This window comes from Schistocerca cancellata, chromosome 1 (assembly GCF_023864275.1).
Source record: "Schistocerca cancellata isolate TAMUIC-IGC-003103 chromosome 1, iqSchCanc2.1, whole genome shotgun sequence".
NCBI classification, from domain to species: Eukaryota; Metazoa; Arthropoda; class Insecta; order Orthoptera; family Acrididae; genus Schistocerca; species Schistocerca cancellata.
Genome location: NC_064626.1, coordinates 76,231,736 through 76,256,695, shown reverse-complemented (window position 1 = coordinate 76,256,695; position 24,960 = coordinate 76,231,736). Strand labels below are relative to the sequence as shown.

The 24,960-nt window shown below is 38.1% G+C and overlaps 1 protein-coding gene across 2 annotated transcripts in view; it reads right to left on the bottom strand.

Annotated features, from left to right (window-relative positions):
• Positions 1 to 4,191: 4,191 nt before the first annotated feature.
• The window catches only part of LOC126165396 (SPRY domain-containing SOCS box protein 3), a 72,309-nt gene continuing 51,540 nt past the window's right edge, over positions 4,192 to 24,960 (bottom strand). For both annotated transcript variants that reach the window (XM_049920315.1, XM_049920316.1), the window contains exons 6-9: positions 20,771 to 20,845; positions 19,879 to 19,968; positions 18,005 to 18,036; positions 4,192 to 5,443 (exon numbers count right to left, since the gene is read on the bottom strand). In XM_049920315.1, the coding sequence (XP_049776272.1) occupies positions 18,014 to 18,036; positions 19,879 to 19,968; positions 20,771 to 20,845 (188 nt within the window). In that variant the 3' untranslated portion in view covers positions 4,192 to 5,443; positions 18,005 to 18,013. The remainder of the gene's footprint in view (positions 5,444 to 18,004; positions 18,037 to 19,878; positions 19,969 to 20,770; positions 20,846 to 24,960) is intronic.

The following is a 24,960-nucleotide window of genomic DNA, read 5'->3' as shown; positions in this document are numbered from 1 at the left end:
TAACCCGGAAGGTGTACACAATCAAAGGCAGAGCCACGTGTGAAAGCACCCACATGATCTACCAACTGACCTGCCTACACTGTGATGCATTCTATGTGGGAATGACCAGCAACAAACTGTCCATTCGCATGAATGGGCACAGGCAGACAGTGTTTGTTGGTAATGAGGAATATCCTGTGGCTAAACATGCCTTGGTGCACGGCCAGCACATCTTGGCGCAGTGTTACACCGTCCGGGTCATCTGGATACTTCCCACCAACACCAACCTATCCGAACTCCAGAGATGGGAACTTGTTCTTCAATATATCCTCTCTTCCCGTTATCCACCAGGCCTCAATCTCCGCTAATTTCAAGTTGCCGCCACTCATACCTCACCTGTCTTTCAACATCTTTGCCTCTGCACTTCTGCCTCGACTGACATCTCTGCCCAAACTCTTTGTCTTTAAATATGTCTGCTTGTGTCTGTATATGTGTGGATGGATATGTGTGTGTGTGCGCGAGTGTATACCCGTCCCTTTTTCCCCCTAAGGTAAGTCTTTCCGCTCCCGGGACTGGAATGACTCCTTACCCTCTCCCTTAAAACCCACATCCTTTCGTCTTTCGCTCTCCTTCCCTCTTTCCTGATGAGGCATCAGTTTGTTGCGAAAGCTTGAATTTTGGGAGCGGAAAGACTTACCTTAGGGGGAAAAAGGGACGGATATACACACACACACACACACACACACACACACACACACACACACACACACACACACACACATCCATCCACACATATACAGACACAAGCAGACATATTTAAAGACAAAGAGTTTGGGCAGAGATGTCAGTCGAGGCAGAAGTGCAGAGGCAAAGATGTTGTTGAATGACAGGTGAGGTATGAGTGGCGGCAACTTGAAATTAGCGGAGATTGAGGCCTGGTGGATAACGGGAAGAGAGGATATATTGAAGAGCAAGTTCCCATCTCCGAAGTTCGGTAAGGTTGGTGTTGGTGGGAAGTATCCAGATGACCCGGACGGTGTAGCACTGCGCCAAGATGTGCTGGCCGTGCACCAACGCATGTTTAGCCACAGGGTGATCCTCATTACCAACAAACACTGTCTGCCTGTGCCCATTCATGTGAATGGACAGTTTCTTGCTGGTCATTCCCACATAGAAGGCTTCACACATCGTCCGAGTTATCTGGATACTCCCCACTAACACCAACCTGTCAGAACTCCGGAGATGGGAACTTGCCCTTCAGCATATCCTCTCTTCTCGCTATCCGCCAGGCCTCAATCTCCGCTAATTTCAATTTGCCGCCGCTCATACCTCACCTGTCTTTCAACAACATCTTTGCCTCTGTACTTCTGACTCGACTGACGTCTCTGCCCAAACTCTTTGCCTTTACAAATGTCTGCTTGTGTCTGTGTATATGCGGATGGATGTGTGTGTGTGTGTGTGTGTGTGTGTGTGTGTGTGTGCGCGCGCGCGCGAGTGTATACCTGTCCTTTTTTCCCCCCTAAGGTAAGTCTTTCCGCTCCCGGGATTGGAATGACTCCTTACCCTCTCCCTTAAAACCCACATCCTTTCATCTTTCCTTCTCCTTCCCTCTTTCCTAATGAAGCAACCTTGTGTTGCGAAAGCTTGAAATTTGTGTGTGTGTGTTTGTGTGTTTTTTATTGTGTCTATCTACCTGCACTTTCTTGTTTGGTAAGTTACAGCATCAGAGTGAGATCTTAAATTATCCGTTCTGTTGTTGCAAAACAAACTTAAGACTATGTACACTGTTTTACGAAGAGACATTACAACTTGAAATAGAATCGCATACATTGATATAAAGAATGACAATAAAAAATCATCAAATTTTTCTTGGAAACACGAACTAATGGCCATACACATGGTTTTACAAAGAGACCTTATAACTTGATATCTTCTACTGAGTAACAACTTTCCTCTATTAATAAATTCTTCAGTTTATTAAGGTGTTTAAATTAGCTGTTTTCAGTTCAGTTTTCCCTTTCCCATGTATTATAATTATGTGCATTACTGTTTGTTAAATAATGTTCTGGATTTAGTTTCACAAACATGATTGCCTGCAAGACGTGCTCACAATATATGGTAAATATTTTCTGAAAATCTCCTACAAGACTCTTGTTTACTTCGGCTACCACTCTTACTGCCTTTTTTTCTAGTCTAAAAATTCTGTCTGTATAGGCTGATGATGCCCCACTCCATATCTCAGAAGTATACTGAAGAGATGGTTGTATAAGCCTGAAATATATTTGCCTTAAGCTACCATTGCTCAAGAAGGCTGAGACCATTTCAATAAATACACATTTGTACTGATTTCCTTACAAATGTGATCTACAAGCTCTTTCCACCACAGGCTTTCATCAACAATAATGCCAAAAATTTGTGTTGTTTGTATGGCTAAGTGCAAATGGTGGTGTAAATTGAGAACATTTATGTTCTGATTATAGTTAAGCATGAACTACATTGTCACTGTCTTCTCTTTATTTCCAAGTACCGTATTTGCAGTAAGGTAAGCTGATAGAAAATTTTAATCCATTTCACTACTGTTGGCAACAGTTTTATACATGGCTGAGCTGAAAAAAGATGTCTCAGGAGCACAGCTTACAACCTTTCAGTTTTGTGGTTCAGTTAAATTGTTAACATACACAAGGAACAGAAAAGGCCCTAATACAGCTCCTGAAGGCACACCACATTGAAGTATCATGTAGGTTAATTTATTTAGCTGGTAACAACTGTTCATTTCTCTTAGAAGTTGGCTTGGCACACTGTTCCCTGTCTTTTAAATAGAAGATAAGTAGTTGTAAGGCTGTTCCTTTTCTAATTTAAACAACAGATATATATGATTGACACTATCAAAAGCTTTACTCATATCCAGGAAAGTGCCTGTTACATTGTCTCCATTATCCAGTTTTAAAATTTCATGTATACCTTTCCTAAAACAATGTTTTAGAGTGTCGAATAGATTATGTTTGATGAAATACCCCTCAAGTTGATTTAATATTACTTTCTATGGTAATTTGCCAAGTTCTGAAGTTAAAGACATTGGCCTGTAGTGTATGTTAAGTTTTTATTCCCTTCTTATACACCCGTATGAATGATTTTCAAGAAGTCGTAAAATTCTTTATGCAGAGAGAGGTATTTGTTAGGCATGGTAGAGGCTTCACTAGTTCTCGTCTGCATTCGTTTAGCAGCTTAGATGAAATGTCACCCACCTGTAAGACGTTTTAGGTTGAAGTTTTGAAATGATTGCTAGTAGGTCCCTCTCAGAAATGCCACAGACAGAAAAAGATTGGTTTGTGTTTCTAACATTACAATTTGGTTGCCCAGTCTTGTACTTCCTTTTTGCTAATTGTAGTAAACTTCTGTATGAATTTTTCACACACTTATTTTAGATAATTTATTATTTCTTCATTTTCTTTAATTTAAAGCTTTTGTGGTTACAAGACTGCTGTTTTCCACAATCTTTATATATTATTTTCCAGGTTGTTTTACCAACACAACTGAAGCTGCCTACTTGCCAGGCATAGTTCTGAGATTTAAGGTTAGTCAAGGAATCTGTAATTTTGCTGAGGAGTTTATATTTTGTTAAAAAATATTGTAATTTAGTCTGTCTAAAGAGTATATAGTAGCCTTTCATGGTCTCTCTCAGGTCACTGATCTCAGGAGGGAAAATCTCAGCTTTCTGATTTATAGCTTTGTTTACTTCTTTTACTAAAGAATGTGTTTCATTTGAAGTTTTATTGAATAGTTTGTGGAAATTTTCCGATTTATTACTGACATCAGTTGCATTGTTTCCTGGTTCCCATAATCCTTCTGGTCTCAAAGTTACACTTTCCCACATCTCACAGCCTCTTCCATGATGGATTGGGGATGGGGAACATAGGTAAGTACTTTCTGTGCAACAGAAGCATCATTCTCCTGGAATGAAACTCGAAAATTAGAGGACGATTGCTTTTATGAATTTTTGAAGTCATTGTTTCTATAGCAGAGTCAGCAAAAGGAGATTCCTGGCAGCTGGCAGCCAGTTGCTGGCAGCCAGTTGCTGGCTTTCAACGGAACTGTAAATGGCTGCAGGCAAAGCAATAGTCATCTACAGAGCTCTGAGAACACAGGCATTGTATAGAGACATACAAAACTGTGTTAAGTGATTGAGGTAGACACATGAGGCAACTACACTACACCCACTGCAAGTAGCAGGGATCATCTTTTATTGTTTCTACTACAGAACTTCACATGATCTCGAATCAGGCAAAGCAGTTTGATTTCTATACTCCCACAGACAATATGACGATGTAACAAATTGATATCAAACCAACATATAAATGTACTTTGCTATTATACAATGCACAATAAATTGATTAGCTTGAATCAACATAGAATAATTAAAAACCAATAGGTAAATTTTTTATTTGCCTGGACATGGTGTTGATTGATTCTGGTAATATATAATTACCTAAAGTATTTTAAAAATTGTTCACACAGCATATTTATTATACATAAGTATTTCCTTTCATTGGGTTAAAACATTATCAGTGGTCTGGAATCAAATATACCATATTTACAATTTTGGGTTAGTTGCTGATTTTAAAAATTTTCATAAACAATAGTAATGTAACATTTAGTCACATTTGACATCATATTTCCTGAAGTGCTGCAAGTGAATGTGAAAATAAGCAAGAGAGATTAGTATCAAAGACAGTAATATGTGAAAAATGTTTTTGCAAAGTGGTACTTCTGAATGTATACACACCACAGAAGGGGGAGGGGAGGGGAGGGATCACACTTCAGGTCTGTTTTTAGGTCTTTAAGCAAATGAAAATTATAAAGATGTCTGCACAATAATGTTACAACCTGTCAAAAATGGTGAACTGTGTGAATTTCTTTCAATGAATACATCTGCTGCATTTTCTTTTTTTGCAATATGTTTCTCACAAGATAAATTTTCTGCTACTTAAGTTCATATACAGGTACTTTCTTTTTATAAAATCGTTTACTAGCTAAAAGTGACATTGAAGTTTGAGTTCTTATACTACATCTATAGTCACGTACATTTAAAAGTATTTTACTTATAATACATAAATACATGAAAACTTCATGCTAATGCCATCTTTGCTATGACTGTTTAATGTCCGTCACAATTAACATTCTCATTATTAACCCAATTAATATTCTCATTATCATCAAATTTCCTTTCTGTTGAGGAAGCTCATACTTGGTAATTACATTCTGGATACAGGAACAGTTCAACATAACTTTTACCACGACACAGAAATAAAACAGTATGTGTAAAATCTGTCCCATGCCGTTTTGGTACTCATCATAATTTACAACAAAAGAACAATGTAACATCACTTTCACTGGTACAAAGACCGGTCCTTCAGCAAATCCCAGTAAAATTACACCTTTGTCCAAAACATGGGAAGTCTTATTTCTGAAAATAAATACATTGTTAAGCACTGCAGCAATTGCTAATATTAAAAATGAGAAAATACTAGGATACAATGGCAAACGAATACGGAAACGTTGTTACTATAAGAAATAGCAAACAAAAAACCTTCCATATTTACAAACAGCCTGTGAGCCTCCAAAAAAACAAAGAATTCTCTCAATGTAAAGGTATTTAAAGATGCTAATGACTTTCAAGAAGCTTTGTGATGATGGGAAGTAACCAAGGTATATACTCAACATACATCAAGTTGTTCAAAAATAGAATACTCAAGAAACATTTTCTGTGCTTTGTATGTTTACTTTCCAGATACACGAGTATGACAACAGCTTCATTTATCTTTGCTTAATCTTTAAATAGCACTTTCTTGCCATATTGATCAATTGTGTGTACCTACACCTCTCTCTTATCCACTTCCTCCCAACCATAATACCTGGTACTACTTCCAGTAAGAAAACTGGAACTCAAGTAAAAGCTGATGAAGAAGAACCCAAGTGCTGGATTTTAGAAAATGTAGGAAGTGAGCCTTAGGAGGAAATGCTGGTAAATGGTTTGAAAGTTGTGTGTTTTACTTAAGTAATATTCTCTTTTTACAGATCTATAGAGTTAGTTTGTGTGCTTAATTTCCTTAGTAATGTATTTTTCTTTTACCCACTGTCAAATGAATCTTATATCCTCAGTTTCCAAATTACAAATTTTTCATTACCATGTTGTTGTTATAATGAGAAGCTTTGAGTACAGTATAACAGAGATGACAGTTCACCACTTACATTTAAGATAAGATGCTGAAAGGGGTACCAGGCAAGTAAAGAAAATAGTGATAACTGTTAGGCAGCCATTCATACCATCATTTTAAATAAGATTCCTCACAAGATGTGCTAATGGTAAAAGTAACCAAAACCATTGCTTATGAATACACAGTATGAAGGTAGTCATGGATGATACAATCTATGCATATTATAAATTAAAGTCTCTGCCACATTTTTCTGTCTGTACGTAAAGGCTAATCTCATGAACAATGGTAGGGATTTTTTATAACATGGCAGCAAGTGTAAAAGTATGAAGTGGGAAAAAAATTGATGATAAAAAGAAAGCCTGTCTAAAAAGTAAGGAGAAAATTACTAAACTGGGGAGACACACATCAAATTTGCAGTTTGTAAGGATTTCGAGTCAATGCCGCAGCAAAGCACATCGAAACTAGTGCAAGAAAATGAGAATTCTGTAGACAAATGGCCTAAAGCTATGAACAAAAACAATATTCATAAAGTGGTAAATAGTGTGAAAGTTGCAGATCCAGTACAAAAAAAAAAAAAAAAAAAAAAAAATACTTTTGCATGAGAACTGTGATCATGCAGTTAAGAGCTCTGAAAGAAAAGTTGAAAGAAACAGAATGTGAAACAGAATTGGGCAGACACTATTCCTGTACCAAAAAGTACCAGATGCAGAAAGATGACAGGTTTAAACATAAACAAGGAAATCTGAATTCAAAATGGGTACAGTGTTTTGCGTAATGTGTGTGGTGATTCAGAAAACTGTGGAAAGAGACACTTGCTACACAATATTCCAAAGAAATTAACCATGAAAAATAGAAAAATATCTAACATGACAATGACACTAAAAATTAGTTTTCACAATGTGGTTTCATATACATGACAATAATTACAGAAAAGCTGCATAACACATCTACAGAGTATAGAGCATGGTAAAACCTGGTGCGAAATTTAGATATGTTGTTGAAAACAGAAAACCTGTGTGGGGACCTACAAGAAAGTGACTGCATACTAATTATGGGTGATGAGAGTGATGTGTACAGAATGAAGCACTGGAAGCAGGAAGAACACAGACATGGACAAATTAAGACATGGAAATGTGATTCTATCATTTCACACAGAAATGACTAATGGAAAAAATGTGTGTGAATGAAGAAATCATGAAAACGAATGGTTTGTTTCATAAATTTACTAAATTCTATCCAAATGTGTCACTCAAATAAATTGCTCTTTATGATATTTTTCACAACATGGACTTCATTTTAATAATGCAAGAAAAGTTAACTTTAGTGTTCAGTTTATGAAAAAAAAATAAAATAAACAAACTTCACATTAAGCATAAGCTACCTGCTTATGTCACCTGTCAGAGTTGTATCTAGATGTATCACGAGTCCCATATCACTCCAACTGCACACACCCCATAATATTACAGAACCTCCACCAGCTTGAACAGTCCCCTGCTGAGATCCAGGATCCATGGTTTCATAAGATTGTCTCCATATCTGTACACATCCATCTGCTCGATGCAATTTGAAATGAGACTCGTCCGACCAGGCATCATATTTCCAGCCATCAACAGTCCAATGTCGGATTTGACAGGCGCAAAGCTTTGTGAGGCGTAAAGTTTCGTGTGGTGCTGTCTCAAAGGTACACAAGTGGGCCTTCAAAAGCCCATATCGATGATGTTTCGTTGAATGGTTCACACAATGACACTTGCTGCTGGCCCAGCATTGAAATCTGCAGCAATCTGCAGAAGGGTTTGACTTCTGTCACACTGGACCATTCTCTTCAGTTGTTGTGGGTATCATTCTTGCAGGATCTTTTTCTGATCACAGCGATGCTGGAGATTTGATGACTTACCAGATTTGTGATATTCACAGTCCACTCGTGAAATGGTCATACAGGAAAATCCCCACTTCATCGCTACCTCTGAGATGTTGTGTCCCATCGGTCATGCGCTGACTACAACACCACGTTCAAACTCACTTAAATCTTGATAACCTGCCATTGTAGTAGCAGTAACCAATCTAACAACTGCGCCAGACACTTCTTATTTTATATAGGCACTGCAGACTACAGTTTTTTAGGCACTTCAGTGTAAAATGGAGTGTAGAAAGGAATAGCTACTGTGAATAAATGCTGAGATGGAAGGAATTAGCATAAATTAAGGCCAAGTATGTGCTGAGAAGCAAGGATATGTTGTATTGCTATTCCCCAAATGCGGAGTTATCAGAAACTAGTGCCTGGGGGAAGAATCTTTATGGTAAATGTGGTGAAACAGGCACCGAGGTCGTGACTGTCATGTTGTACAGCATGCTCTGCAGTAGGACATTGTGTGTTGCTTGTACACTCCCTCTGCCTATGCCCATACATCCTGGCAGGATGAACGGGCATAGGCAGAGGGTGTATGCGGGCAACACACAATATCCTCTTCCTTCCCCTTCAACTCTTATGCCAGAAGAACAACAGAAGAACAAGACACTGGCAGTGAAAGCTTGTAAAAGTTAAATCCTTATGTGTGTGTGTGTGTGTGTGTGTGTGTGTGTGTGTGTGTGTGTGTTTGTTTTACCTTGTCGCCACTTTGTAAGTAGATATTTAATTTATCCATTTATATTATATTATCAATAAAACAAATTTTCAGTATTATTCAATAACCTTTGATGTGCTGAAGACATAACAAAATTTTGTCTGGTACAAACTGTTGGCGTATGGACAGATGTAGACAATTTTGCAGCTTTTCATCATTCAGGTTTGCCATGTAATCTTAACTTATTTAGTTCCATAATTGAGAAAAGTCTTTCATGCATATATACTGACGGAAATATTGTTTCACATTTGCAACCTCATTATGGAGATGTGAAAACTGTTCCCAACAGAAAGAATGTAAAACTCCTGGACAGTTTTAAGATCGAGGGGGGGGGGGGGGGGGTTAGTTCCAACTGCATTTGCTCAAAAACAAAAACACAGGTGTAAGATTTGTAGTATCCTCAATATGTCTGGAAAAGTATCCTTGTAATTCTTTGAATACCACGATGAATTCTTCAAAATTTGCATTTTGCTTAATGCTGGCTCTTAGAGAAATGAATGGAATTTTTTTCCAGAATTTGTCCCTTACACAATGTAATTTTCTTTTTAAATGAATCCTGATCACATCAGAAATAAGTTGTTTCTCACCTTGAAACATGTTACTGTGGGCAGTCAAGTCCACTAAAAATGCGACGTCTGCACTCCATTCCGGACCTTCTAAATCTTCATTCCTGGTTTGCTTTTTTTGTTCATAAATTCAACAATAGCAGGATTTAAATGGAAAAATCCTTCAAGCCAAGCTCCTGGACTTAGCGAACACACTTTGCAGTAATATGCAAGACATTTTCAGAAAGAAAGTGTACTGTGATCACAACAGGCTGTGGCTTTTTGTTTTTTTGAGGGTTTCCAACACCAAGTGGTAGAGGGAGATCCCCTGACCAGAGGAAGTGTCACAGGAACACGGTAGCACATAAACTCATGTAATAGTGTCCAGTTGCATGAAAGATGTTGGTCAGAAATCCCGTGAAGTGCAAGTCATGTGGTGTGATTTGATTCCTACTCAAAGGAGGAATAACAACTACTCAGGTCTTTCATTATTTTTTTTTTTTTACGGATAAAAGTAGTTTACAGTGAAGATGTTATTAACAGACTGAGAGCATTTAAGTGGTGTAGTGAGTCTAGTGGAGGCAGAACAAATGTTCATGATGTACAGAGGAGGGGAAGACCATCCATTTTGACCGATGTGTTGGTGCAAAAAATTAAGTGAACTGTGTATGAAGACTGCCAATCAAAAGTAGATGAAATTTCTGTGATGTTTCCACAACTCTCCAAAATTCTCTTATATGAGACACTCACAGAAACACTAGGGTACTGGAGGAGTCCCAAAACAGCTGATAGTGCAGCACAAGAAAAACGGGGACAGTAGCAAAGAAAAGTTTCTTGAGCGGCTTGAATTGGAAGATGAGGATTTTCTGAAGTCTATTATGACGAGATCAAACATGGGTGGCTCATTACCAGCCTGAGACAAAAAGGTAGTAGTCACATCAATTCTCCATCTGCCAAAATAATTCAAATCCACAATTTCAGGAAAAAAAAATCATGATCTCTGTGTTCTGGGACCAAAAAGGCATAATTTTGGTTGAATTTCTGCCTCATTGGCAGACCATCAATGTACAATGATGTTGTAAGAGCCTACAAACATTGAAAAGGAGCATTAAAACAAAAGGAGGGGAATGTTGATGAGAGGAATGTGCTTTTTGCATCACAAAGCCAGTCCTCACAGCCTTAGTCGCCAAGGCGCTCTTGCACTCATTTGGTTGGGAAGTTTTGAACACCCTCCCCCCCCCCCCCCCTCCCATGCCCAGTCCACTGCAACTGTCAGGGATCTTCTGATCCCAACTCTACTATAGTTCCAATGAATCTTGCTTACTTTCCTTAGACACACGAACAACTAGGTATTACATATGGTGACTTATGTTCTGTTCCCTTTCCAGAATAGAAAAAGACTGCTTAGAGCAGTACTCTGAAATCACAAACAGAAATTAAGACATGAACATTGCTCACAATACGAAACACGAGAATGGCCTACTCACTTTACCAGATATTGTGTACACATAAGGAGGCATTTCCCAGTCAACACAGATGTGTAACAAGTAAAGGATTGCAAAGGGTGTGTACACAATTTGTCCCTTTCACTTTCATCTGGAAGGTATGAATCTCTTCTGTCAGTATCTTCTATTTGTGGCCTTGGATTTCTAAATAAAATATCCAAAATCTAGGAATCTGTCAGCTTGCTGCATGCCATTTCTATCTTTATAAACACCTATGAGCAAACTACAAGGGGTTCACGCCTTTCACTTCCATCTGCAACAAAACAAGAATACCTGCACATTACATGACAAAAGTTTTTCCGCGACACACTAAGTGACCTTCAGGCGGCAGGTACATGTTTGCCCGCTGGAAATACAGGTATCGTCATGAATGCTAGTGTGAGCAGGTGCAGATGCTTTAAGTGTTTAAGTTTACCATTCACCTGACAATGGTCCTAAGGCAATTTTGAAAATACTACGCAGTGTGTAAATCAAGATTAGGTGGCTGTGGCTGTTGTGCAGGTAGAGCATTTGACTTCAGGCCTGTAGGTCCCACGTTCAATTCTGTGTACGGATGGTGATTCATCCTCATTCTAGTCTTTCCAGGAAGGTCCCAAATCAATTCATCCTGTTACAAATGAGCATTGGGTTTCTTTCCTGGGAATAAAAGGTGGCTGGGTGATGGGGTTGCCAGCTTCTCCCTCCTAGTGCCGTAACAAAAAGAAGGGCTGCATTCTACCTGCAGTCAGGCCAACAGGCCAGTCATGGGTTTGCACCACTGACTAAGGTTAGCAGTTGCAAAATTCACAACTAATCCTACATAATTTGTATAATAGAATCAACAGCTGTACTAGAACTTTTCTAAACAGTGCTACTGCTATAGATTATATTGTCACCAATCTACAGGCAGGTAGCTACACAGTACCAGTAACTGAAAATTATTTGTGCAATCATAGAGAGCAAGTGATCTCCATGGAATAAAATTTGAAACCTAGGAAGAACTGTATTAAATTCCAATGAATTTATGATAAATAACAAGTACCTTCAACCACAATCTGGCTAACGAAGGCTAGATATAAATCCAATGTGGCAAAAGCAGTGTAACCAGTTTTTGCTTCTTCATAACCAGGTAGTGTATACACATAAGGAGGCATTCCCCGCACAACACAATGTTTTGAGTGAAAGGCTTACAGAACCAGTAAAATTAAAACTAATTGCTTACATTATAAATAGTTCTACAAATAATATAAAAATATCTTCAACAAAGGCATAAAATGCGCAAAGAAAATTGCTATCGAGCTGGTCATTATCAACCCAGTGAACAATGCATAAACATTGTGCATGATAGTAAATTCAGAAACATGACCAGCAACATTAAAAAACAATAGCCTTGAAGAAATCAATGGAACAATTTATCATAAAAGAACTCAGAAACCATAGTCAAAACACTTTATTTCCTTACAAACATATGCAAAAATCTAACGCAGGATAAGTCAACTCTAACATGTGCTATAAATATTTTATTAGAGAAAAGACGTCCACTATGAAATTTTATATTATGCCTATTTTCAACAAGTGAGGAAGAAGTGACAAGAATCATAGATAACTTGAAGAAACCAATACCCAGGACATCCATGGTATCTCAATTGGCATTATCAAGTTGTCATCTAAGTTTAGATTAATAAAGCCATCACAGAAGGACCATATAATGAGGGTTTAAAAACTACCTGGGTGCAGCTACTGTACAAAACAGGTAACTCTATAGAACAAGAAAACATCAGCCCTATCAAGTACTGTATCAGTAATATAAAAGTATCTTTGAACATATTCTGTATAATAGACTAATAAATGTCTTTACATCATAGAATGCCCAACCTGAACCCCCCCCCCCCCCCCCCCACAAAGAAAAAATAATTGGACTACTTAGGCAAAACACAAACTTGTTGACTTGTACAAACAATTGACAGGGAAGACTTAACAACTAGTGTATTCTGTGCACTATCAAATGATTTTTGATTTAGTTAACTTCTTCCATAAAAGTCAAAAAGTAGAAATATTACACGAGGAGAGTAATAAATACTCCTCAGACATGAGAAGATCCTAAATGGTGTGCTGTATGGACGTGTTCTAGGCCCATTTTACTTTTCTTAGTGCATATTAATGCCCTTCCTGATGAAAGCTATCCTATTTGCAGAGGATACCAATATTTTAATTAAGGGGCTAGATCTGAAAGAAGCTACAAAGGAAGCTGAAGAGATTAAATAATTGGTTTAAAAACAATAAACCAATATTAAATTTAGAACAAAATTAAGTTACTGCTAAAAACCAATGAGAACAAACTTCAGCAACTACCACATGTAAAATTTCTGGGTCTCTAAATTAACATGATCAGAGCACACGTCAGTAGCACAGGTAGTAAATTAAACTCAGTCTGCTATGCTTTACAGAAGTTAACCAGGAGATACTTCAATAAGAAAAAAGAAACTGTTGGAAACAGAACATTTCAACACATGACAAGTCATCATGTAGCATACAGGTGGACGTCTCTCTTTAACTGCCACTTACACAATATCAGCCATAGAAAGAACATTAATGACTGTACAGCACAAACATTGGAGAAAAAGGCACTTCACTCTGTAAATCAATTTTCTGGTCACTGGAAGGTAAAACAAAAGGTATAATAAATGCAAAACCAAGAAAACAGAAGGAACTGTTAGTGGGCTCTGATAAACAATGTGTAATCAAATACAAGAGAAACAGTTATAAACTGTAACGAAATGTTCATTCACTATGCTGTAATCTATTTTATACAAACACAGCTTACACTGTGTACATGTCAGGGTATGACCAAAATGTTAATGCCTATGTGCTGTGATGCAATAGATCAAATGGATCAACATATGGGGTGGCAGGAAAGTCATTGGACAGTTGGTTAAAAGAAAACAAAAGTAACAGCAAGACATAGTACAGTAGGAAGTTTAAACCCATTAAGTTGTTATTACCAAATGGTCATAAGTACACTTTGTCAAATTGGTATACAGTACAATGACAAACAAAACAATCAAAATAATGAATTGTTTACAACGTAATTTCTGAATTGTCATAATTTTAACAAAAGGCGAAAGGATTTTCGCTACAAACATTTTACAAAAGGGTGCCTGCAGTTTGTTAATGAATGGGGAAGACACTTGAGATCAAAACCACCACCTACACAAACAGTGTACGACAATGGAGATAGATTTGAAGAACATGGATTTGTTATGGATGCACCAAAATCTGGTCACCCAACAACTGTCATAACTGAGGAAAATGAATTGTGGGTATGTTTCGCTGTGACCCAAAGTTCGCAAAATCAACCAGACGATTAGCAACTGAGCTGGATTTATCATGAAGGTCAGTGCAAAGAATGTTACACAAACAGAAGTGTAAGGTTTACAACATGGGTTACTTGAAGATGATCCAAATCATCATCTTCAGTTTTGTGAATTGATGCTTGACCAACAGAAATATGATCTTAAACTGTTTATTAAAATTGTGTGGTCCGATGAGGACAATTTTAAGTTAAGCAAACAAGTTAACAGACATAACTGCACTCACTAGTATACTGACAATCAAAATCTTTTGTTAGAACAACCGCTAAATCAACCTGGTATGAGTGTTTGGGGGGGCAATATCATTATCTGGCATACATGGACCATATTTTTTTTGAAGGAACAGAGACAGCAGATAACTATTTGTATATGCTTCAGAATTACATAGTACCAGAATTTATGAGGTGTGCAAAAACTTTCAAGAAATTTATTTTCAACACAGTGGTGCTCCATCACATTATGCCATTGCCACCCATGATTAATTAAACGAAACTTTCCAAATAAAAGTCATTGGTTGAAGGGCAAATATTGACATGCCTCCATGTTCACCAGATACCATGCCCATGGATTTTTTCCTAGGAGGAAAGGACTCTGTGTATTCTTAAAGGCCTCAAACCATTGCTGAACTAAAAGACTACATACAGGACGCACTTCATGATTTGGACAGTGATACCACACTATGCAATAGAGTATGTAACAGTGTTTCAAAAAGACTTCAAAAATTTATCAGTAAAGATGGAAAACAGGTTGAACATAAAAAATAATTGTAAGTATTCACTGTATTTGTAATGAAACATAAATTCAATCTTTCGTTTAAGTCAGTGCCCAGTGACTTTTGCGTCAACCTGTATTAAAAAAATAAAAATATGTGAACAGTTTCTTTTCCTGCCATTTTGAACATTTTTCTTTCATATTATAGATGCAGATTATATTTGATGCATTTCAAATTGTAAAAAGTTTATTTTTTTAAACATTTGTATATTTCATTTTATACTCTCAGTTATGCACTTAAAGTAATGTAACAGCTATGGTTCTATTTTATTGTATTTAAATTGGGCAATGGCATACTGCTGGCTTTTTTTAAATGCATTTGCAATTACTAATGATCAATTATAAATGTTAACTTTCTAATATCCCATAAATGTCAGATGTCCCTCTCATCATTAATGTCCTGCTCCCTATATTTACAAATCTGGTGAAAAACACAAAAAAAATGTTTGTTTCATAAACAACTTACCTTACTTCTCAAAATAGCGTCCTTTGAGAGATGTACACTTGGTCCAGTGATTCTCCAGCTTTTTCATCCCATCACAAAAATACATTTTGAGAAACCTACAAACAGTTATCGATTGCAACTAGCACTTCCTCTTTTAATGCAAGTTTCTTTCTGGCAACCAAAACTTTCAACTCAGGGAACAAGAAAAAGTCACTTGGGGCTAAATCTGATGTACAGGCTGCATGAGGAACCAAACTCAAAGCCCAATTCATGCACTTTTGCCACTGTTATCACTTATGTGAGGGATGTTGGATTATACCCATAAAGGAGCACTTCTTTTTGTGCCAACCTTGGTCTCCCTCCAGCCACTGCAAGTTTTCAATGATCTGACAGTAAAGCATAACAGAGCCCAGTTAAGGTTCTGCCTTTTCCAAGTAATCTATGAGGATTATTTCTTGGGAATCCTAAAAAACAGGGGCCATCTCTTTACCAACTGACAACTGGTCTCTGGCTTCTTCAGTTCACTTTCGCCATCCTTTTGTCCATTGTTTTGATTGCTGTTCTAGATCTGGTGAGTAATACCAGATCCAGGTTTCATCAACAGTCACAAATCAGAACAAAAAGTCTTGCAGATTACCACTGAACATTGCACTGAAATGTTGTGCTGCATGTGCTTCTGGCCGACTGAAAGCAATTATGGCACCCACCTCGCATGCGGCTTCTTCACAGCCAATGCTCCATGAAGGATATTATGCACCCCCTCAGGTGAGATGCCTACAGTCTCAGCAATCTCACAAATTCTTGTATTAGCATATTGTGGATTTTATCAGTGGTTTCCTTTGTGGTGAAGACAACTGAACAGCTGGAGTGTGCTTTGTCTTTGGTGCTTGTACGGCCATGTTTAAACTCATCAATTCAAAAGTAAATCATGTTCAATGATGGTGCAGAGTCCATGTGAACATCTAATTCTGTTTTGATTTGTGCAGCAGTCCAATCCATCAAATGAAGATGTCTCATAACAGCACAAAACTCTGTTTCCTCCATTTTCAATTACAATCAACACGCTGACCAATTCAAACAGCTTTACATATTTACATAATCCTTTGAATAATCAAGAAGGCACAACAAAAATGTTCCATTTTTTCATGGAAATTTACCAGACTTATCAAATCACACTCTTCTTGATTTTGCTACAACACATACATTAAATATTTTGGTGGCAATTTACATACTGAGCTATTTTCAGATGTGCCTCTTTCCTATGTTCAAATTCCAGTAGCTTGTGATTGCAGTTATGGTCTTGTTGGCACAAATTTGACCCTTTTTTTAACCATCATTTGTTCATATATGGACTCTAAATTTGAATACTTAGTTTTTGATAAGTATCTGTAATATAATGATTATTCCCGATATCATAGGCATCAATTTAACACCAAATATCAATGAAATTGTTTTCCTGGCACAGTGCTGGATTGCCAGTATCAGTTGGCCAAGCAAATGACAAGATACCCAGTATAGACTTCCACAGTTATGTGCTTCCTTGTTGAAATTCAATCATTCTAAAATCCTGTATTTTATCCTACATTTCAGTGACACAGATCACAAGTGAAGTTAAATAAAATTATTTTAGCAATAGGCAAGTATTTTACCATTTAGAGCCAATAATGTATGTTGTGTTGAATATGGGGGGGGGGGGGGGGATAGTTGTCCTCCTGAATTCTATTATTTCTCCTAGTTCCTGGTGCTGTGTGAAAGACTTCCTGAATGTGTCCCTTCTTCTAGTAGCCTTTTCTTCCATATAATTCACTATCAAATTGTTTGCATGTGTGCCTTTTTGTTAAAATATGCCCAAAATGGAGATTAATTAGATGTGACAGGCATTTCAAAAACAGTCAGTCAAGTTTTACTAATCCTTCTGTGCTGAAACCTTTTAAGAAGGAAGGTGCATTCATCACTGCTGGGTATCTTGAAAGACAGTGACATGAAACACTATTTCAGTTAAGTTTTGCATATAACGCAACTGGTCCTTAAATATTTTAGAATTGTATCATCCACAGGTACTTTCGCATCATGTAAGCAATGGTTATGATTACTTTTACCATTGCATACCCAATTTGGTTGCAAATTTTCTTATAAGTTTCTTGTTTAAAGTGATAACATAACATTTATCACTATTTTATTTTTATGCCTACCGGCAATTCGACACACTATCTTAAATGTGAGTGATGATGTGTCATATATCTGAAATGTGAGTATGATCTGTCATCTCAGTTACACTGCACTCAAAACATCTCATTAGCACAAAAACTAAACATGGAAGTTAACTCCATAGACAAGTAAACAAGAAAACATTCCTTCAGTCAAACATATGACACTCATGCCAATTACCAGCACCCCGTCCTAATGCTCACTTCCCATATTCTCGACATTCCAGCACTGATGTTTCTGTTCCCCACCTTCTGCTTGAGTTCCGTTTTTAAATTAGGAGTAGATCCAATCACCTATTTAACAATATACAACCAGAGTAGATCTATGATTAAGGACGCAATAAAGTAATAGTGCGCATTGCTTACCTCTCATATTTAACTGTGTGCACTGACTAAGCCTGCAAAAGAAAAGATTATATTAATCTGTTGGCATTAACAGAGCACTTGTAGCATAATTTGGAAATATGCCCACTAATGCTTGGGTGCATATGAGAACTGGTCAGTGGTAATTTTATCTACAGTAGAAAGTATGTATTGATTTGTCCTGAAGGTGTGAAAAAGGAAGCAGCAACTCATACTCTACTATATGTTTTTATTTATTTATCTTTTTTTTTTTACAAACTAGGAGGGGCGTACAAAAAGAAACAAGTAGGAAGCATAATTACAGAAACCAGTACCTGTATGTTAGAAGTATTGACCCTGGTTGTTGAGACACTTGTCTCATTGTGACACAAGGCGGTGAATGGCTGTCTCTTAAAATTCCCGGGGCTGCGACTGTTAACCAGTTCCGCAGGTACAGTTCCACACGAGTGTAGGAAAGGTTATGCTGATGTTGTTCTTTGACCAAGATGGCCCCCTTCTGATTCACTTCCTGCAGCACGGGACAACAGTAAATGCCCAGCATTACTCACAAACCTTGACCCTTAACATTACAGCCCCGGGAATTTTATGAGACACCCATTCACTGTCTTGTGTCACAGTGGGACAAGTGACTCAACAGCCAGGCTTAATACTTCTAACATACAGGTACTGGTTTCTGTAATTATGCCTACAGCTCGTTTCTTTTTGAAAGCCCCTTATATAATTCAGACTATAGATTTATATCTAAAAACAAAGATGATGTGACTTACCAAACGAAAGCACTGGCATGTCGATAGACACACAAACAAACACAAACATAGACACAAAATTCAAGCTTTCGCAACCAGCGGTTGCTTCGTCCGGAAAGAGGGAAGGAGAGGGAAAGACAAAATGATGTGGGTTTTAAGGGAGAGGGTAAGGAGTCATTCCAATCCCGGGAGCGGAAAGACTTACCTTAGGGGGGAAAAAAGGACAGGTATACACTCGTGCGCGCGCGCACACACACACACACACACACACACACACACACACACACACACACACACACATATCCATCCGCACATACACAGACACAACTGAAAGCTTGAATTTTGTGTGTATGTTTGTGTTTGTTTTGTGTGTCTATCGACATGCCAGTGCTTTCGTTTGGTAAGTCACATCATCTTTGTTTTTAGATATATTTTTCCCTCGTGGAATGTTTCCCTCTGTTATATTCAGACTATAGATTCAGTTTTTTTACACAATCTTCTTCAGGTCTAGAAAGGTTAACAGAGAAAATTCCTGCTCATAACCTATCTTAGATATGCAGTATATATAGAACACCAAATTGAACGTAAACAACCACACTTAGTTGTAGGGGATAATGCATCATAAAAAGCACAGCGTATACACATGCTACATTACTACAACTGGTGTGTACGTCTCTGCATTATCTATAAAAGAATGCAATCTCACATCTACTTACGGGCACACAGGCTAGCAAAGTTAAATGACTGAATTAGTCATAAATTTATGCTTGTGGCAGAGGAACAAAATGATAAAAAGAGGAACAGAATGATAAAAATCAAACTGAAAGAACCACCACCTGCATAATTAAAAATTAAGGTACCAGGAAATGTGGACTGGTTACAAGACAAGCCAAATGAGCAAGCTGTGTGTACATTGATTAAAACATGTTACCTACTGTAACCACGATTTTTATGGTATGTCCAGTTTAAATTTTTCATAGCTATATTACTAAGTGACTATTCTGGTCTCTCTCTCTCTCTCTCTCTCTCTCTCTCTCTCTCTCTCTCTCTCTCTCTCTCTCTCTCTGTGTGTGTGTGTGTGTGTGTGTGTGTGTGTGTGTGTGTGTGGTGGGGGAAGTGGTAGGGGCTTACCTGCATTACTATTTTCGAGCAACGATGTCTCTAGGTCACTGTCCACATCACTGTCCAAAATCACATGTGACACACAGCCAGTTACGGCGGCTGTAATAGAATAATTGAACACTTTCGCTTAACGATTTTAATTGGAACATCAGATAAAACTGTCAGAGGTTCAAAAAGTGGTAGCAGCAATGAAGTAAGTGACAGCTGATGAAGGGAATAGCCAGTGTATTTAAGTTCTTCCAATGAAATAAGTTGGAGGGGTAGGGGGGGGGGGGGGGGCAGCAGACACAGTGTACAGCCCAAGATCAAATGCAATGGAAATGACTGTCAGAAGGCAGTAAATTATAATCCCTCTTAAATATTATAATCTTCAGGTATGCTTTGTTTTCTTTTGCCACCATGAAAGGTATTTAGAGGGCTTAAAATGTTAAGTGAAATTTTTCAGTCTTATAAATATTTATTTCTTAACTATAGTCTTTTAAAACACACTAACACTTCATGTTTATAAAGGCAATTGTAACAATTTTCTAGACATTTAAGGTCAAATGGTTTTAAATATACCACATTCTTTTTTTTTTTAAGCTGGTTTTAAGTATACACACTGCAACTTGTGAAACCACATTGAACAACTGGAAGTATTAAAAAAGCTGATGAATTTATGTTAGCATGGAGTACATGACCATGTTATTACACCATAAATGTAAGACTTATTGCTTCATTTGAAAGCAACAGAAACTATCAATTTGTGAATTCAGCTATTTCTAGAAATTGTATCCACCCTACATTTGTTCTCTTCTTTATTGAATGTTTTACCAGTATTCCACAATGCATGTGTTAACTAATGAAAATTAATTTACTAATGTATCATGTATGTTTATTCTGACAACCTATTGACACTTACTTGTATCATGTTCAGTGTCTTCCTGCTGTGTTGTACGGCTTTCTGTGCTGTCTTTAACATTCATGGTTCCAGATGCTGAAGGGGAAAAAAAAAGAGTAGCATATTCATGTAAGAAATGTCATTCAAAAAGTTTTCTGCAGTACTTAATTCACAATAATCAAATTGTTTGTAACCTGAAATCATATCAAGAGATGCAGATTGAGCATATATGATGAAACAGCTAAGCAGGCCCACAGGGGGGAGGGGGGAAGGGGGTGTTTTGGGGAAGGAGACCAGACAGCGAGGTCATCGGTCTCATCGGATTAGGGAAGGAGGGGGAAGGAAGGCGGCCGTGCCCTTTGAAAGGAACCATCCTGGCATTTGCCTGGAGCGATTTAGGGAAATCACGGAAAACCTAAATCAGGATGGCCGGACGCGGGATGGAACCGTCATCCTCCCGAACGCGAGTCCAGTGTTTAACCACTGCGCCACCTCGCTCGGTGCTAAGCAGGCCACCCAAAATATAAACAGAGCAAGTAATTATTTCTTGGTGCAGCCTTCATCAAGTTTGATGGCAAATTTTCAAATGTACCCAAGTAATTTTTGACATAAATGGACCTTTAACTTTTCTCTGTGCCATTGGAAAGAACATACAAAGAGAATTTCAACAACATAACACGGTAAAGATCACGGGACAAATGACCACTACTAGTTGGCGAGGGCCAACTCCGTGTGTGTTAAAGTGGGCTCAATACCAACTTGTGGCAGTCTGGGTTCTTTTTGGTGGTTTCAGAGATGGGTGTGATGTGGGAAGCTGCAGACAAACAATTGGTGAACATAAACAGTTCATTATTAACCCATTAATATTAAGCAGCAATTGTAATGTGTCCTTGACTCTGGTGCAGTTTGGTGTTCTGATATTTCCAATTGGCACAGTGTGTACCACAGACATAGCGTTTAGCTAGTGCGGTACAAGTGCTGCATGGGAGGTGACACCGAGTTGCCGGTGGTGGCCATCAGCAAAATGCTGCTTAGCTCTGGGCACGGGGCAGCCAGTGATGCCTTCTCATTTGTGGCAGGTTGCGACGTTGCCTAGACTCTAACCCTGGACTGAAGGCTGGAGAACTGCTGTGGGCACCTGGTGGGAGATACAATGGTTAGTGGTCTCATAAAGGTAGCGGCAGAGTGTTGGCTATCAGGGCCTGGGCAGTAAGACAGTGGTCCTCATATCGCGGCCTGGCGACAGCAGTGACATTGTTATGGCGTTAACTCCACGGATGCACCAGTAGAACTCCTGGTGACGGCTGACATGACAGGTGCCAGGTGCAGCCTGGTAGTACTAATCATAACCTACTTGACCAGGCTAGGGTTTAAATGCAGCTCTTTGACACTGAAAAAGATGGAAGGAGTATCACTGCCACATTCTTTTGTGGTGTTTAACCCCCTGGCTAGCACAGAAGCTTCCCAAAAGTCAGTCAGTATCTCAGACCCAGCTATTGCTGGATGGCAGTACTTTGAATCACAGAAATGGTTGGTGTCTTGCCAAGGGTGCAACATCAGCAGATAAATGATGGTGCTCTGGATACACCTCTGGCTCCTGCTGTGTTCTATGCTGCTACAACATGTAAAGAACTTGATTAAATTGTAACAAGATAACAATGCCACAAACCAGTACCCGCCATCAGTAGAAGAGGTCCCATAAACATGTGTCCTAATGTAACAAATGTAAGCAAAACCAAAACTAGGGTATGATTTTTGTTTTTAATATCATGATTGGCATATCAAGTGCTCATAATGTTGACATTGGGCATCACTACAGATGCTACAAAGCAATTCCATACAAATAGCACTGCACGTTGAATTTCATTAGGACCTATCACAGCACAGGACAGAGTTATATGCCATTTCGTACCTGTTGGAGTCAGCCTTTTTTTTGGATCTTATTCAATTTTCTTCATAGAGAAAAAAGGCATCAGTCAGGTGAGTGTGCAGGCCGTTTTGTATGTCTCGGACAACTGATCCAACAACCTCCAAATGTTCTGCTACGAAGGCCTGTAATTTACTGCACAAAACTGGTGGGACATCGAACACAGTGGAACCACATGGACTGCCTTATTTGCTGTGGGATACCTTCCAGTAACTGTGGCAGCATATATGTTAGGAATTGCAAATACTTGTGACTATTTCTAGTCCTCTCACTAACACAGGAACCATTGGTGCAGTTGCTAAAAAGCCCGTACCACACATTGATAGACCAAGCCACTATGGATTTTCGATTGACCAGTAGAGCATATTGTAAAGATTGATTTGCTCATGGGTCATAAACAATGTTTCATGCATAAATGTAATTTTGCATAGAAATGCCAAATCCCCCTTCAGTTTTTGTAGACACCATTCTGAGAACTGCAATCTGTTCTGAAAGCTAGTGTCACGAAGTTGCTGGCGGAGTGAAATGTGGGAAGGATAAACTAGGGTGGAATGCTGTATTCTCAGAATACTCTTTTGACAGATGCCACTCGCACTTTCAAGGTGGATTATAGTGACATGTGGATTGTACATTACTGCTGCTAAAATGCTACGTCTATTTCTCTCATTAGTTCCTGATCTTTTTGTTTGTGGATGATCTATAGTCTTCACATTTACAGTTTTTTAAATTTATTTTTATAATGTTTGCAGGACCACATACTTTTTAACATAGAATTGCACCATTGCTCTTGGCAACATTCACTATGGCCTAAAACCACATTAACTATTTTGATTGTCGTATACATAGTGGAAGTCTGAATATCTTAATGAGCAAGCTGTCTGATCAATACAATGGCAGAAAATAAACCAGTGGGCTTCAAACAAAGAAGGTAAACATACAAAAAGTACCTCAGTTCCTTGATTGTTCATATTTGTATTCATATTTGTAGGACCTCCTCCCTTGGACCAGGGCAGTCATTTGTGGCACTATTACATCACTGAAGTCCTCTTTCAAGGCTCTTTGCCAAGTCACAGGCAAAGAGTGTACAGCTAAATAAAAGGTCTGTGCCAACCACACTCAATGGTATTTAATTTTAGAAATCATTGTGTGTGAAAAGTAGTACTACACAGTAAAGTGTTGTAAACTTGGCATGGTAGCAAGAACGAAGATTGGTTCGTCGGGGGTTAAGGGGCTACACAGCAAAGTAATCAGTCCCTCAGTTCAGGGGTAGTTCTCATCTGGTGTAAATGATGTCCTCCAGAAACATGTTCTGACGACATAAGTAAGTAGGAGCGAAACCACCATTCAACAGAGTGCTAGCCCTAAAATGAAAAATAGGGTGCATCAGAAAAGGAGGCAAACCACATCTAATAGCAATTAAAACAGAATAAAAGAAGGATTAAAGTTTGAGCTGGTCAAGGAGGTAGGGGTTGAGTGTCCAGATTCAGCATGGTGCAGGAGAGGCCCCAACCCCAACCACCCTGTCCCCACCCTGGAAGTAGTTTAAAACCTTCTACATGAAAAAAAAAAAAAAAACCACTTTACCAGAAAAAAATGGAGAACCTATACAACTAGACGTGAATTGTCCACCAATGTGCAAGAAGTCAACAAAGGAATACTGTTGACCTGTATTCAAGTCTGCTTGATTTTATTGTTTCCATAAGAAAACAATTAGTTGCATAATTTCACAAAAAACAGTAATTTGAAATATTATTAATTACAAACTATCTTCCTTAATAGGATTTTTACATATACCGTTTTGCTGTCATAAGGATTCATAGCAGTATGGAAGGAACAAAACTACTGCCTTTACTCTATCCTAAACTTTATTTTGTGAGTGCTGTCACAAAAGTGTAGATCTGGCTACTTGTCTCAAACACACCTGAAATAAACTCTTTCAGTACCTGAATCCCTGTTACCTCCATAAACCACTTAGATTAACAAACACTATTTTGAAACATATTACTATCTATGTTGTTTTGGGAATAAATAAAAGCAAGGTACGTCACAGAGGCCTGAAGCTATTAAATTTATAATAAATCTATTTTACTCAGAATGATCTACAATTTCTGTCACCATACATAACTCCACACGGCAATGTTTCGCTCAAATCCTAGAGTGTTCTGAAATTGTCAGTCAGTTAGCTAAAACATTGTTTACATGATAGTGTTGTGGTGTTGTTGGAGATGAGCAATTCTGCAAGAAATGTGGCCTGAAAGTTTTCTGCACCACATGTAAATGTCGC